The sequence below is a fragment of the Protomyctophum bolini genome (assembly GCF_963924005.1).
Source record: "Protomyctophum bolini genome assembly, chromosome: 11".
Lineage (NCBI taxonomy): Eukaryota > Metazoa > Chordata > Actinopteri > Myctophiformes > Myctophidae > Protomyctophum > Protomyctophum bolini.
In genome coordinates this window covers 33,657,637-33,672,938 of record NC_137872.1, presented here as the reverse complement: position 1 = coordinate 33,672,938, position 15,302 = coordinate 33,657,637, and the positions used below count along the sequence as shown (strand labels likewise).

The 15,302-nt window shown below is 45.7% G+C and overlaps 1 protein-coding gene across 1 annotated transcript in view; it reads right to left on the bottom strand.

Annotated features, from left to right (window-relative positions):
• Window positions 1-15,302, bottom strand: part of cacng2a (calcium channel, voltage-dependent, gamma subunit 2a) — a gene marked incomplete at its 5' end in the record, with an annotated part of 85,675 nt that overhangs the window by 24,982 nt on the left and 45,391 nt on the right. Inside the window, one exon of the mRNA XM_080777060.1 lies at window positions 12,985-13,068. Within this exon, the coding sequence (XP_080633186.1) occupies window positions 12,985-13,068 (84 nt within the window). The remainder of the gene's footprint in view (window positions 1-12,984; window positions 13,069-15,302) is intronic.

Below are 15,302 nucleotides of genomic sequence, written 5' to 3'. Positions count from 1 at the left end.
GCTAGATACAACTGTAACTGTACATTCCTTGAATACCGCCATGCTGCTGCTACAGTATTGGGCTGTAGCTGTTCCACTGAATGAGCTGTCACGTTAACATATCACACAGCATGTCAACATATCTCTCGAATGCACTGCGCAGTGCGCACGCACACGCACATGGACGCGCGCGCACACACACACACACACACACACACACACACACACACACACACTACAGACAGAGTAGTGCGGCAGATAGGCGGGTCAGTGGAACACTGAAGTCACTTCACATGACAGGCCTGGCTCAGACAATTAAAGCTCCCCCACAGACCACATTTCAATTACTGTAATTACCCTCCACTCCACTGCTGATGTCCCCATAGATCAAACCTACCCGTCTGCATGACAGCACTGTGTGCTGCGCCGCGCCGCGCGCACGCACTCCGCTAGCTCTCCTAACTTTGCATGGGCAGCCAGCAATGCAAGTAACCAGTGGTTGAAAAAGCAACTAAGTGCAAGTACTGCACTTAAGTAAAACATTTTAGGTACTTTTACTTGGGTAATGTGAATTTTGCAATACTTTATATATACTTACTAAATCCACTACATCTCAGTAGGCAAATGTTGTACTTTTTTACTCCACGCAAGCTTGTTGCTGCTATTTTTTAACAAATATTTTCAAGTAGCCTACATTTTGACTAATACTTCAAGTGAACTCCTTGGCAAAAGAAGATGCCATCACAGTCAGATCTTGGCTGATCAATTCTGGTCAGCCTTTATCAAATTGCCAGGCAAAATTGGTAGACTGACAAGGACAACTTGGATTCATGATGATAGTTGACCTCGAGAATCATGGCCCATTGGAAGGATAACTGAAACCTACCCTGTAAAGAGCTTGTAGTGCTAAAGTCATTATTCCCACTCCCTGAAATCACAGAAGTAACTAGTAAGCTAGCCTTGCTGAGCCATGAGGCCCATATAGGCAGGAGCTTATCTCCTGTATCTGTAGCGTGAGACAGCTTGATGTACGAGTAACACCCTGGACATGATGTACAAGTACACCCACTGGACATGATGTACAAGTACACCCCCTGGACATGACGCTAGTACGTATGTCGCAGGGATTTACCCCCAATCCAACCCTTGATGCTGAGTGCCAAGCAGGGCGGCACTCAGCATCAGTCTTTGGTATGACCCGGCCGGTGATCGAACCTCCGACCTCCCAGTCTCAGGGCCCACACTTTAACCACAAGGCCAATGAGCTGGAAGTCATTCCGGGACTACCATTTCACACATGGAAGCTTGACAAGGATTTGTAGCATAATTGAGTGGTCTATTCAAGCACTTTTGACCAGTTGCAGAAGATGAATGGAGAATACCAGGCATGCCCTTATTTTTCTGTCATTGTATTAAGGACAAAAGCTTGGTTACCGAATTCATGCATCACTCCAGTGCTAGCCATCCCAGAGCAGTCCCATCATAGCCGTCCCCGATCCGAGTGCATGTGGGGTGTGCGCTCCATAGATACATTGTATGTGTGTGCGGCTGTGCGCACGGCGCACGTGGGTTCCAAATGAGCTTCTTCGTCTAGACATGGCTGAATAGATGGTCATCTCTATAGGTTGTGTGACACAATGGCATATAAACAAAGGTACCCACGGCCCAATTCGATAGCCTATCTCACAGCGATCCTTTACAATTTGTTCACTATAGGCCCTTCTTGGACTGGGGCACTAGACCAACCAATATCAATGTCATCACCTATATCCGCACAGTACACTGCATACTGCAACAGTATATATAAACAATATGGAATATTTCATGATGATGTGGTTCCAATACACAACACTTTGCAAGGAAAATTGTGCCTTCAATTTTGACACGCGCACCAGGGCCGGAAGAGGCGTCTACCTTGATGTGGATATGGTTACAAACTACAAGGTTCACTTCCCCTCCACTCCACAAGGAGCCTCCACAATGGTTCAGGGGGAACCTGTGGTAGTGCCTCCCTCTCACTTCCTCCAAATACAAACAGGCCTGGATTCCCATATTCTCCCTTTGTCTCCAAGCACATGCACAGCAGGCCTGTGTGTTTGCATGCTGTTTGCCATGTGTTTAACTTGGTTAAATGTAAGTTCCAGTGTTTACCAGTCATGTGAATTATATCTTTTAAGGTATTTTGACTTATTTAATATTAGGAAATTACTAAATATGTGGCTAGTTAGTATTTGAATGTCAGCGATGCAAATAAAACGGCACAGTGAGTTAGCTTAGTCCATTAAGACCTGAATTGTCAAACCTGTTCAGAAATAGCAGGTGTACAAGCTTGCAGCGCGGCACATATACTGAGGTTGTACATCTGCTATTTTTGAATAGCCACTGCTAAAATCTAAAATGACACGGATGCTTTCCCTGGGTTAGGAGTTAGGACGGGTGAATTGTCATCACTGTGTGTGCCTCCTCGACGCAGACACACATTTCCTACTGTAGAGCCAAACGCAGTCTATTAGCTGTGCCATAAAACTGTCTGCTGAGTTACACAGGGTGAAATCATGTCTCTGGGTGGGACGGTTATGGCTGTATGTGGTTATTGCACAGTGCAAGCACTGCCCGGTTCGACCTCTACAATGTGAACCGATGGATAAAGCCGGGGAATTCGTTTTTTTTGTATCCATTCTAACATAAATCGAATTTAATACATTGGTTAAAAAGTGTAGTGCGATGCGACACATAATGCTGTATGTGCATTTATATATAAAACACGCTGTATCCTATAGGGCAAAAGAAAAGTGGGGAGGCCAAAACAGACCTGGAGAAGATCAGTGGAGAGTGAGGCAAAGTCGACTGGATTATCGTGGGCCCAGCTGAAGAAAACTGCTCAAAACAAAGTCCGATGGCGGGGTGTGATGCGGCCCTATGCTCCACCTAGGAGCCTACAGGAATAAGTCAAGTAAGTCAGTATCCTATGTGAGAAGTTAACTCAACCTGGTTGTCTGTGACCAAGAAAAGAAAATACATCACAAAGCTGTATCCTACAGAGAGTTTAGGTATTGACCTACACTATTCAGTCCAGCAGTGTCTCACTGTCTCCATTACTTGGTGTGTCTGGAGATTATTTTTTGTTCCATAGTCATGTCTTAATAATCATTAAGACATGACTATGGAACAAAAAATAACAACAAAATATAATGTTCATTAAGACTTAATGAACATATTTTGTTGCATTTTGTCAAATGCAGAATAATATGACATTTGTTGTCCACACTGCCAGCTGGCCAAGGAACTCAATTCCCAAATAATACTATTGTTTATCTCAAGGCCACCGTCCCTCCAGCAGATGGGTTATTCATCCGAGACTATGGGCCCGGGGTGGAACTAGCCTATCAGCTGCAAGCTGTCCGTCCAGCATATGGGATCAACATTAATTGCCATTTCGCTCCTATACCGCATTGTAGTTGATGGATAATGCATATTTATTGGTGAAGAAGAATGGTCCTTATTGGTAAAGATTATAATAAAGATTGCAACAAGTAGAGAGAGACACACACACACACACACACACACACACACACACACACACACACACACACACACACACACACACAGTTCCCGTTGCAGCCCTCTAGTTCCCAGTTCGATCCCTGTGGGCTCCCCCAGAGTTGGTGTCGAACTCCAAATTGCTCCCAATGTGCAGGTTGGTGCCTTGCATGGTTATCACCACCATCTGTGTATGAATGTGTGAATGGGAGTCGTATCACACAGTCCGTGTCCCTAAGATCGCAGGCTATATATTGCTGAGCGGCAATCTGGACGGACAAACATCTTCCGAAAAACCACATGATGGTCTGAGAAAGAAAGACGCACCATTTTACCAGCGTGTTCAGGAGATTGTGTGCATTTTATCAGCATGCAGTGCATTGGTTTCCCTGATTAGCCAAACACAAACCGCTGGCTCCACGGAGCGTTACGTGACATTTGCGCCACTAAGCTTGTATAAATCCCTGATTGGCTAACCCGAGCCATCTGCTTACTCTGATCGGCCGAGCTTTGTGTAATGTCATTTCATTATTTGAAAATAACCTAATCTACCAACCCAGAGTGCAATGACGTCACGACAACGTCATTAGTAACTTTAAAATGCATTTAGCTATAAAGTTAAACAAAATATAATTTAGCAGCTTGACATTGAAAGTCCTAACATTTGCTGTTAATTACTTGCATTCATTCACAGTGCCTGCAGCGCCACCTTCTTGTTCGGGTGGAGTCTGCGGAACCACCCCTGAATGAAGTGTCTGGTCCTGGGCCTGGTGAGAGCAGGAGTGGACCTGGTTAGACGTAGGAGGGGCCCGGACAGGAGTCAACCCACAGAGCCTAGTCCTTCCATGCGCCAGAAGCGTACCTCCCACCCCTGGCAGAGGGCTTATGTGGTTAGTGTATGTTTTGTAATAATCTAAATCTACAAAGTACAATATTTGCCTCTTGACGTGCTCAATATGTTTTCCAAAATGTTTTTCCAAAAAACTCAACAAAAAAGATTTACAGTGAGCAAGGACAACACAAGGTAAAAATAGCTCATGTTGTGAGTGTGTGTAGATCTGTAATTCTTATTACGTTTGTGTGACAGTCCTGTATGATGAACTAGGGAATTAATTTAAAATGATACAAGGTTTCTGCCTGATATATTGTGGTCAGAGAAAGCATTCCCTGACCACTCTGTTATACGAGGTGAAACATCTCTATATTTTTCTGCCAACGATCTAGGAAGTGAGAGTGCCATCGCTCTCCCCGTAAACCAGGAGAAAGAAATATTGCTTTTGTATTTATTGGCCTGATGCCTCATGTGTGACATGTGCTTTTATGTATTGGTCAATGATTCCTCATTTGATGCCTGGGCCAGCGCTAGAATGAATCCAAACAATGTCAGTAACATCTCAACCAAACGACTATACCTAAAAAAAGATATACAAGATCACGCAAAGCATTGCATTCCAAAATGTTGGTGCGTTCACACGGGCAGATGCAAAGGCACGGCCAACGACGTGAAGCTACGAAGCAATTCCGACGCTTGTAGCTGCTTGCAGAAGATGCAAAGCTATACAAATTGAAGCTGAGCTGGGTTCAAACTTCCAGATGCAAAGCTTCAAAGCTACATGCTGGATAGTTTAGTTTTTTTCTCAATCTCCCCGTAGAGTTATATACTGTATAAGAATCTCCCCCGCCGGCCGGCGCACCTCCGACAAACGGCACTACGGACGCACGCTTTATGGCGCCAACACTCATTGTTCCGAAATTACTAACCTATATATCCCTAACCCTAAACATAACCGCAAGCACGGGAGCAGCGCATGTTCAGACAAAAGGGACGTCGGAGTTATGGGTAGTCCCCCCAACGACCGTGTGAGCAACGGATATACAAAAGCGACAAATTTGCTGTCATATTTGCATCTTTGCATATATAATACAGTATGCCTCGAGTGAATGCAACATTTCTCTTTTGGGTCTCTCGAGTTAAAAACATTGCGATCGAAGCACTGCTCTGTGGTCATTCCTGTCCTGCCCCAGACCACTAGCAGCACTTTTTTGCATTTTTGTCACGACTATTTATATAGTATACAGAAAACTCAGATTTAAGATCTGTTTAAAGGTCTGTTTACATGTGCATGGTCCAGCGTTCTACTTGGTACAGATGGTAGTCCTTAGGGTGGTTGTATTCCATTGGCTAGCTTTCTTTTGTCACAACAGTTCACAAAATTTGTGAACAGCAACAATGCTACTGTGTTTGCGCATTGTTGTATTTCTCCCAATAGGTATGGGAGTTTTTTGTCGTTGGTCATAGTTTCAAACTCGCGTCGGGTGTGTGTAATCTGTGGGAAGTATGTCTCTGATGTCTTGGTATAGTGGGCAGGTGGTTAGAAAGTGTAGCTCTGTTTCTACCACATTTTGTGTGCAGTGGGTGCATAATCTATCTTCCCTTTGGGAGCGGGGTCTGTCTGTGGCGGCCTTTCTCTATTGCAAGGCTGTGTTCACTGAGTCTGTACCTATAGTCAAAGTTTTGGGTCGTTTACCGTGTTCAGGTATTCAGGCCCTGTGTGTCCTGCCCCCAGATTACTGGTGTGAGTGGTGTCCAACATGCCCTGTGTGTTCTGCCCCCAGATTACTGGTGTCCAACAGGCCCTGTGTGTCCTGCCCCAGACCAATTGATTTTATCGGGTGACACCAGAGCCAGTTTAGTCTAGTGTCCAGTCTGCACTGCGAATGTACTCAAAACAAAAGTACTTTACTTAAGTAACTTTTTAGTTCTACTCCACTACATCTTGGATCACAATGTGTCGCGATGCGACGCATTGTGAGCTTGTAGATATACTGCTATTTTCAAAAGATTTTTCTACATTTGAAAACCTGTGACATTTGGACATTCTGCACAATAAGTACATTTTGAATTACGGACTTTTACTTGTAACAGAGTATGTCTACATTGTAGTATTGATACTTTAAATGAAGTAAAACATTAGAGTACTTTTCCCACCACTGCCTACAGTAAAGCAAATCCTTTCGGTGATCACGTATGACGTATGCACGTCTTGCATGATGCATCAGCCATGTCAGTACGGCACTTCCGTCATCAATGTCAGTGAACACACACACACACACACACACACACACACACACACACACACACACACACACACACACACACACACACACAACATTTCTATCTTTCTCGTCTCTCTCTCTCTCTCCCACACGCTTTCTCTCCTTTGTACTAGTGGCTCCTGGTGAATTGCTGTTTGTGTGCTACTGGTGTATTAGTAGCTTGCATAACGGGGCGTTTTCTTCTCCTCTCCTGTTCTTCTCTTCTCTTCTCTTCTCTTCTCTTCTCTTCTCTTCTCTTCTCTTCTCTTCTCTTCTCTTCTCTGTTCTCCGTTCTCTTCTCTCTCAGCTGCTTAGCGCCCAGTAGAGCAGTGGATGATGGGAGCTCCGCCACAGCATGATCTAAAAACCCACTGGCGCTTTAGCGTGTGTGTGTGCCTCAGCTGGCTTATATAACCCTGTGTGTTGTAGGCCTGTCACAATTATTACATAATTGCCTAATCGTAATTATTTGAGATAACAATCGCAGTTATTTTTGCATAATCGCCGGAATCATTTCCATGTTGAAATGTGAATCCATTTTCAAAAAATATATAATAATAATAATAATAATAATAATCTTGAAATAGCCGATCTACAAGCTCACGCAAATATGTCAATTACTTCTTTGTATACGTGCAATTTGTTTACAACGCTTAAAGGGCAAACACAAATGCATTTTTTATGTTCCAATGTTCAATGTTAATTATTTGAATGATTGATTTTGGGAGAGTTGAGAACTGCACAGAACAGGCACCAAAGCAAAGCAGCATGATTGTGTGTGCCAGTGCGTGCGTGTCTGTGTGTGTGTGTGTGCGTGTGTGCTCGCACACGTGTGTGTGTTTATGTTGGACTGCATATCGTTGCTGTGCTTTTCCTGTCTTTTTCTCCCCTCGTAGTCATACTGTAAATGAATGTCATTGTCAATGTCAATTGTACTGACAGTGTCACAGAAAAGTTGCGAAAATAGCTGATAAAATGTACTTGTACATCCACTAAATTATAAAGAGCGTGTAACTAAATAATGACTCATACAAATTGTTCATTTATCCATTTCACCACCTGTGCGCAACGTAACACACACACAAACACACAACTGTATATATGGTGATTTTGGGTGTGCCACTATACAGTACAGTGACAGTGACCTTGTGGTTAGAGTGTCGACCCTGAGACTGGGAGGTCGGGGTTCAATCCCCGGCCGGGTCATACCAAAGACCCAATGCCTCCCTGCTTGACACTCAGCATCAAGGGTTGGATTGGGTAAGTCCCTGCGACATACTAGCGTCATGTCCAGGGGGTGTACTTGTACATCAAGCTGCCTCACGCTACAGAAACAGGAGATAGGCTTCTGCCCTATGGGCCTCATGGCTCGGCAAGGCTACTTTACTACAGTGACAGTACATGAGTACAGTACAGTAGAGGGTACAGTAAAGGGACCCCCACACGGAACTCTGTAATTTCTCAACCGTTTAGGTTTTGGAATTGGGCCGGCACCCTGGGTGCGTTCCTGTGGTTCTGGAACTTCCCCCCCCACCCCCACACGGGTGTGATTTCTTCCCCCCCGTGAATTGACGCCCTAGTTTGGGCATACAAGAGTGTCGCCATAATAGTTAAGTAGTGGTTAAGTCTGTCTGTGTGTTTTATAAATATTTTACCAATGAACTTGAAATGCAATCAACAAGCGCTTGTGACAATATGAACTACATTGCATCGGTCATTGGACAAAACAAGGTGTCCGCCCGACAACAACAATATTGCAGGTTCAACCTATGGGCGATAATTGGCTATACTTCCCATTGAGACTACAGTGTGATGTCATTTCTAGCCGGTATTAACCCGAGGTGACATCATTTCTGTTGCATAACTATATCTTCTTCCTCCTCATCACCATGCAGCAGACAGGCAGATTTTATGCAGCCTCTATCTGCTCCCCTGGAGGTGCTGAGAAACCCCTCGTTATGGAAATATAGACACAGATGGGTGAAAAATGAAATGCATCAAAAAGTGTTTTGACACAAATTACAAATGCTGGGTCAAAAAAAAAACTAAATACAAATGACTGAGAAATGTATTTGAGATATACAAATATGTATTTTTTTGTATTTTGAGAATACATGAAAATACATTTTTATTTAAAAAAAAAAAGATCAGTCAATTCACAGATGAATTGCCACATTTTTAATTAATTGCCTATTTCTACATTTCTAAGAATACATTCATCATACAAGCGTGTTCTTTTCATGGTGTTTGAAGCAGGCACTCAAAATGTTTACCACTGTGTGTGAGAGTGCAGGCCCTGACCTTGTTATAGCATTGAAAGCTAGAAGTATAGAACTATGGCATGAGACTGAACGCTCAGATGATCTACGACTCTAACTCCAACAGCTCTGAGTCGGCTGACGCCCTTCGCAGCGTTCCGCACGGCGACTCACTCGCTCACATTTCGGCCTTTTAAAAAAAATCGCCGATCTCACAATGCGTTTTGCATTTGAAAACTCGAAATGAGACATTCTGCATAACCTTTACTTTTGGTACTTTTATAAGTGCATTTTGATGCCAATATTTTTGTACTTTTACTCAAGTGAATTACGGACTTTTACTTGTAACAGAGTATTTCTACATTGCAGTATAGATACTTTTACTAAAATAAAACATTTGCGTATACTTTTTTTTCCACCACTGCAGAGGACAGATGCTTGACAGCTGTGACACGCCCTGCACTCCGACGCACGCACGCGCGCGCTCACACACACACACACACACACACACACACACACACACACACACACACACACACACACACACACACACACACACAGCGCTCCGACAGACACCTGCCTGTAGTAATGTGTCCTCTGTGACCTCGTGATGCACTGGTGCAAAACCCAAACATGTATCATCATCATATATCATATCATCATACTATAATTAAGCCTCTGTCTGTCTGTCTGAATGTGTGTCACTATGACTGCCGTAGGAACATACAGGCATACGTACAGTACAGTACAGTACAGTACAGTACAGTACAGTACAGTACAGTACAGTACAGTACAGTACAGTACAGTACAGTACAGTACACTACACACCCTGTTCTACGCCAGTGGTTCTCAACCTTTTTCAGGCTGGGACCCCCAAAATAATTAATAACATTTTGAACCGGGGACCCCCACCCTATATAAGAAGCACTTTGCAATTGTATGAAGTTCCGTTGAGATTCCTTTTTAATAGTGTGAAAACAGCAGATCTACGACGCCTCGCAATGCGCTGTGAGCTTGTAGATCAGCTATTTTTTCACTTTTTCTTTCTTATATTATTTGACCAATGTTTCACCAGTTTTTATAGTAAGTTTGTTGATTCCTTTTGATGCAGTAATGGGTTTTTGTCTTTTCTTGCTTTTTTTTTTTTTTAGGTACTAAAACGCACTTGAAAGTCCTTCATACTGTAAATGGTCAGTTCACTGTCACCTGGGGACCACCGTACCCCCCCAAGGGGTCCCCGACCCACAGGTTGAGAACCACTCTTCTATAGGCTCTCTGCCTTCAGCCATGTCGTAAAAAGAGGGGCGATGGGGAAGAGAGCCAGAGCAGGAGAGAGACAGACCGACAGAAAGACAGACAGACAGACAGAAAGAGAGAGAATGATAGAGAGAGGCCTGACCTATATAGGAAGGAGGCTGAAATATTTATGGATGTGAGTGTCCTAATTGGCAAGCCACTGGGAGCACTGCGGCCTTCTCCTCCAATCACAGCCGGAGAAGAGGTTAACGCACAGGCTCTCGCTCGCCCGCGCGTCGGTATACATGGCCTCTTCCCTGTGTGTGTGTCTCTGCATCATGTCGTCTCCAGCGAAACGGAGGGGAAGACGCCTCGCTATAAGGCTGATCCGCCTTGGTTAAGGCTCCATGCGCGTTGTTATAGAATCATTAACAGAGCTGATATCATAACCACTCTATCTCTCTCTGGCACACATACATACGGACGGACACGTGCAGCCGCTCAGAGCAGCCAGTCAAACGGAGCCTTAATTGGCAGGGCTTAATCCGCGGCACTCATGGCGCGCGCACTGCCTCGGTTCTTTACTGTCCGTCCTGATGGAGATGACATGACATGGACACATTCTGACTATAGAGCCACTATATAGGCTGGCCGCGGGAGAGGGAAGGGTCCTTGGGCCATGCAGGTCTCTACACCGTGGGAGAGGGAAGGGTCCTTGGGCCATGGTCTCTACACTGTGGAGAGAGGGAAGGGTCCTTGGGCCATGGTCTCTACACTGTGGGAGAGAGGGAAGGGTCCTTGGGCCATGGTCTCTACACTGTGGGAGAGAGGGAAGGGTCCTTGGGCCATGGTCTCTACACTGTGGGAGAGAGGGAAGGGTCCTTGGGCCATGGTCTCTACACTGTGGGAGAGAGGGAAGGGTCCTTGGGCCATGGTCTCTACACTGTGGGAGAGACAAGGGTCCTTGGGCCATGGTCTCTACACTGTGGGAGAGAGGGAAGGGTCCTTGGGCCATGGTCTCTAGTCTCTACACTGTGGGAGAGAGAGAAGGGTCCTTGGGCCATGGTCTCTACACTGTGGGAGAGAGAGAAGGGTCCTTGGGCCATGGTCTCTAGTCTCTACACTGTGGGAGAGAGAGAAGGGTCCTTGGGCCATGGTCTCTACACTGTGGGAGAGAGAGAAGGGTCCTTGGGCCATGGTCTCTACACTGTGGGAGAGAGGGAAGGGTCCTTGGGCCATGGTCTCTAGTTTCTACACTGTGGGAGAGAGAGAAGGGTCCTTGGGCCATGGTCTCTACACTGTGGGAGAGAGAGAAGGGTCCTTGGGCCATGGTCTCTACACTGTGGGAGAGAGAGAAGGGTCCTTGGGCCATGGTCTCTGCACACCGTGGGAGAGAGAAGGGTCCTTGGGCCATGGTCTCTACACTGTGGGAGAGAGAGAAGGGTCCTTGGGCCATGGTCTCTACACTGTGGGAGAGAGAGAAGGGTCCTTGGGTCATGGTCTCTACACTGTGGGAGAGAGAGAAGGGTCCTTGGGCCATGGTCTCTACACACCGTGGGAGAGAGAAGGGTCCTTGGGCCATGGTCTCTACACTGTGGGAGAGAGAGAAGGGTCCTTGGGCCATGGTCTCTACACTGTGGGAGAGAGAGAAGGGTCCTTGGGCCATGGTCTCTACACTGTGGGAGAGAGAGAAGGGTCCTTGGGCCATGGTCTCTACACTGTGGGAGAGAGAAGGGTCCTTGGGCCATGGTCTCTACACTGTGGGAGAGAGAAGGGTCCTTGGGCCATGGTCTCTACACTGGGAGAGGGAAGGGTCCTTGGGCCATGGTCTCTACACTGTGGGAGAGAGAGAAGGGTCCTTAGGCCATGAATCAAAATGGGACATGATGATGGGACATTGGTGTGTCCCATGAACGTCCAGTTTGTGTAAACTGTAAATGATCCAACGTATACCAGAGAAAGTGAGTTTTCACGGGTCACAATGAAAACCACATAGCGTGAGTGAGCATCACACCATGAAGGAACACTATTGATTTATCTTTCATCACAGACTGCCAAGTTTACACTAGTGCTTTTACCTTTTTTTTGTAGTATAGGCTATAACTGTAATAAATGCTGCAAGAAAATAAATACTTGAATAAAATATCTGTGCATACAGGAAGCATTTATCATTCAATAACTTGCCTCATTACACAGTTGTTTACCATCTATAGGGTTTTTCTCAGTATGACAAAACCCATGAAATCCAAACCACACGATGTTGTTCCTGACAAGCCGGAAGTTTTGACACAACATCACGATACCGTATGTATGATATATATATCCCACCACATCAAAGAGACTTTCAGTCCTTTTGAGGATTATAGCAGGCGAGCTAGTTTGACACCCCCGTCGCTGTCTTGCTTGCACAGAGGAAAGGAGAGCAGGAATCAATGAGCTGTGTTTACAGGGTACACACAGCTGACTGTAACACTGCACGTTACATTACACACGGCCCGGCAGTAAAAACAGACGAGCTGCTTGGCAGCGCTCGGCACCGGGCAGGCTCTCGTTAAAAAGCAGGGTAGAGCTTGCCTTAGAGCATTTACTGGCACTGTGCTCACATCTGAGATGGAGAAAAGTGGGCCATAACGGAAACGGGGAAATATCGGGAAGAAATGTCAAGTGAACATGAGACGGAGGGTGGAGTGATAACCTTTTTTTTACGTGAGGTCATTGTCTACTGAAATAGCTTTTACACCGAGTCGATACGTCTCCATCTTTGATTGCTTTGATAGACCAATGTCTGTCTTTGATAGACCATTTTGCTGCGTGTACCGTGCCGCACACCCCTTGATTTCTCATGCGCGCGTCCCATAGCGAGATTGATACTCACGTAAGAAGTACTCGGAGGGGTCTGCTTCGTAATCCGTGTCTTCAGGAAAGTGGTCTATCTGTTTACACATCCCTTTGTAGTTTCCTGTCGGGAGAAACAGAAGCAGAATGCACAAAAGATAAGAGAGCACGTCACTACAGAAGAGAACACGGTAGACATCAGTGAGCCTGCATGTGCACTTCAGTTCACACAACACTCCCCGTCAAAATGATTTTATATGTGTATGATGCATCTATATCACACACAACAGCACATCATAATATTGACGGAGGCCACTCCCGTCCACGATCAAGATAGCCGGATTTGTACTGGAAGCGATGCAATATGATCTTTATGGCTGCTTTTATTGCACAGGAAAATGTGACGTCAAAGTTTTATCGTTTATTGCGTTTCCAAGCTGAACTTCGGAACCCACAGTTTCCCCACTGGACTATATATACGTTTTACACTGTAGGGAAAACAGCCGTATCATCAGCGCTGGTAGTACTGATGCTCTCTGCCTGACCATGAGGCCCTGGCCTGATGATACTTTCCAGGAAGGAGACCTATACTGTATAAGCAGCAGACTTCTCCAGCAGCAGGTGGTGGGCTTGTAAACAAGAACGTTGCAGCTGGCAAGAGCTGGAGCCGTTCCAACGTGCTGCTGTTGCACTGGGAACCTTGACGTCTCTTAATGTTCATTCATTTGAACACCGTGCTGCCCAACTACCTACCCTAGTCCATCCAGGAGGCAGGCCACCTGGTGCCTTCTCTACCCTCCCTCCTAATAGGGTATATATGCATAGACATAGAAACGTATAGACACCCTTTCCTCTCCCAGTGTAAATTCTTCCACCCCCTCCTTCAACACACATCGCTCCAACGAACTGCAGCGGCCAATGAGCCATCTATTTTTTTAATATTTATGGGTATATATATGTATATGCACAGCAGCCATTTTGGAAGAACTCTTCCTACTTCCGGGCCCCTTCCCTATATACTTCCTTCACAGGTGTTACCGATACTAATTAAGGCTCTGTTCCATTTAGTGTATACACTACAGTGGTTCTCAAACTTTAATTCCAAGCACCCCCTTAACTCTGGGGGTGTATACAAATGTATACTGTGTACACGCTCAGAGTTACACACCTGTATACGGGGGGCCATTTGGAACCCACTCAAGTACAATTTTAGACCCCCTGGTGTAGCAGCAGAGTGTTTCCAGCGAGCCGACATGCACAATATATCAGCACCCTGACTCTGTTTGACCAGAATGGAACAGAGCTTTCATCAGTATCATCGGTAACACTGTCCCTCCCCCCCCCCTCACAACCCCCTCCAAAGAGGTTTGGCATCGAGGCAAGATCACATGGCGCCCCCCCCCCCACCCCACCCCAAATAAGGCAGCCATTGCAGCCTGCAAAGCAGATGCCTGGGCGTGTGATTGCTTGATCAGATCACCGTTTCATTAAGTTCTTCATCTCTTCTCCCTTCAGTGTCCCCCCTTAATTAGGTGAACAGGTGTTTTGTTGCCATGACGCCTGCAGGTGTTGCCAGGAAGGGGTCTTGGCAGGGAGGCAGGAGGAGAGCAGAGAGAGAGAGAGAGAGAGAGAGAGAGAGAGAGAGAGAGAGAGAGAGAGAGAGAGAGAGAGAGAGAGAGAGAGAGAGAGAGAGAGAGAGAGAGAGAGAGAGAGAGAGAGAGACCCGGTGATGATGACCACTCTCAGATTAGAGACATGCAGTGTCATCTGAAGAGAGCTATCAAACAGACCCACCGCTGTGTGTGTGTGTGGGGGGGGTCAGTCTGTTTGTTGGACAGCTAGTCGAGGACGACTGTATTTACTTAGATGTTTGTTTTGATTGTCCCCAATGTCATTGAGCTGAGATCCAGGAAACTGGATGGTGGACAGGAGTTTTTTCAGTAGCGGAGGTGGGCGAGTGCATGGGAACCTCAGCATGAAATACCCACTAATCCTGTGTGTGTGTGTGTGTGTGTGTGTGTGTCTCCACTCCTTTCTTTCACCTTCTCAGTTCTGGCCCATAATCAAAACACACGCATTGATTTCCATCAACAAGCTCTGTGGCAATTAAGGAGAGAGAGAGAGAGAGAGAGAGAGAGAGATTTGTGCCCTGGGAATATTAATAACTCTTTTTGGTATCTTTTGATAGCCGGTAGAGCTGCAGCTTGTTTGGTCTTCTTGCTGTTCTGTATCGCGTCGTCTATTTTAACCTGTAAACACTACAATAAGTTCCACATTATTTTGATAAACATCTGAGCTGAAACAATAGGTACTGACTAGCAACAGTAGCAACATTATGCCATGTGTATGTACTGTATC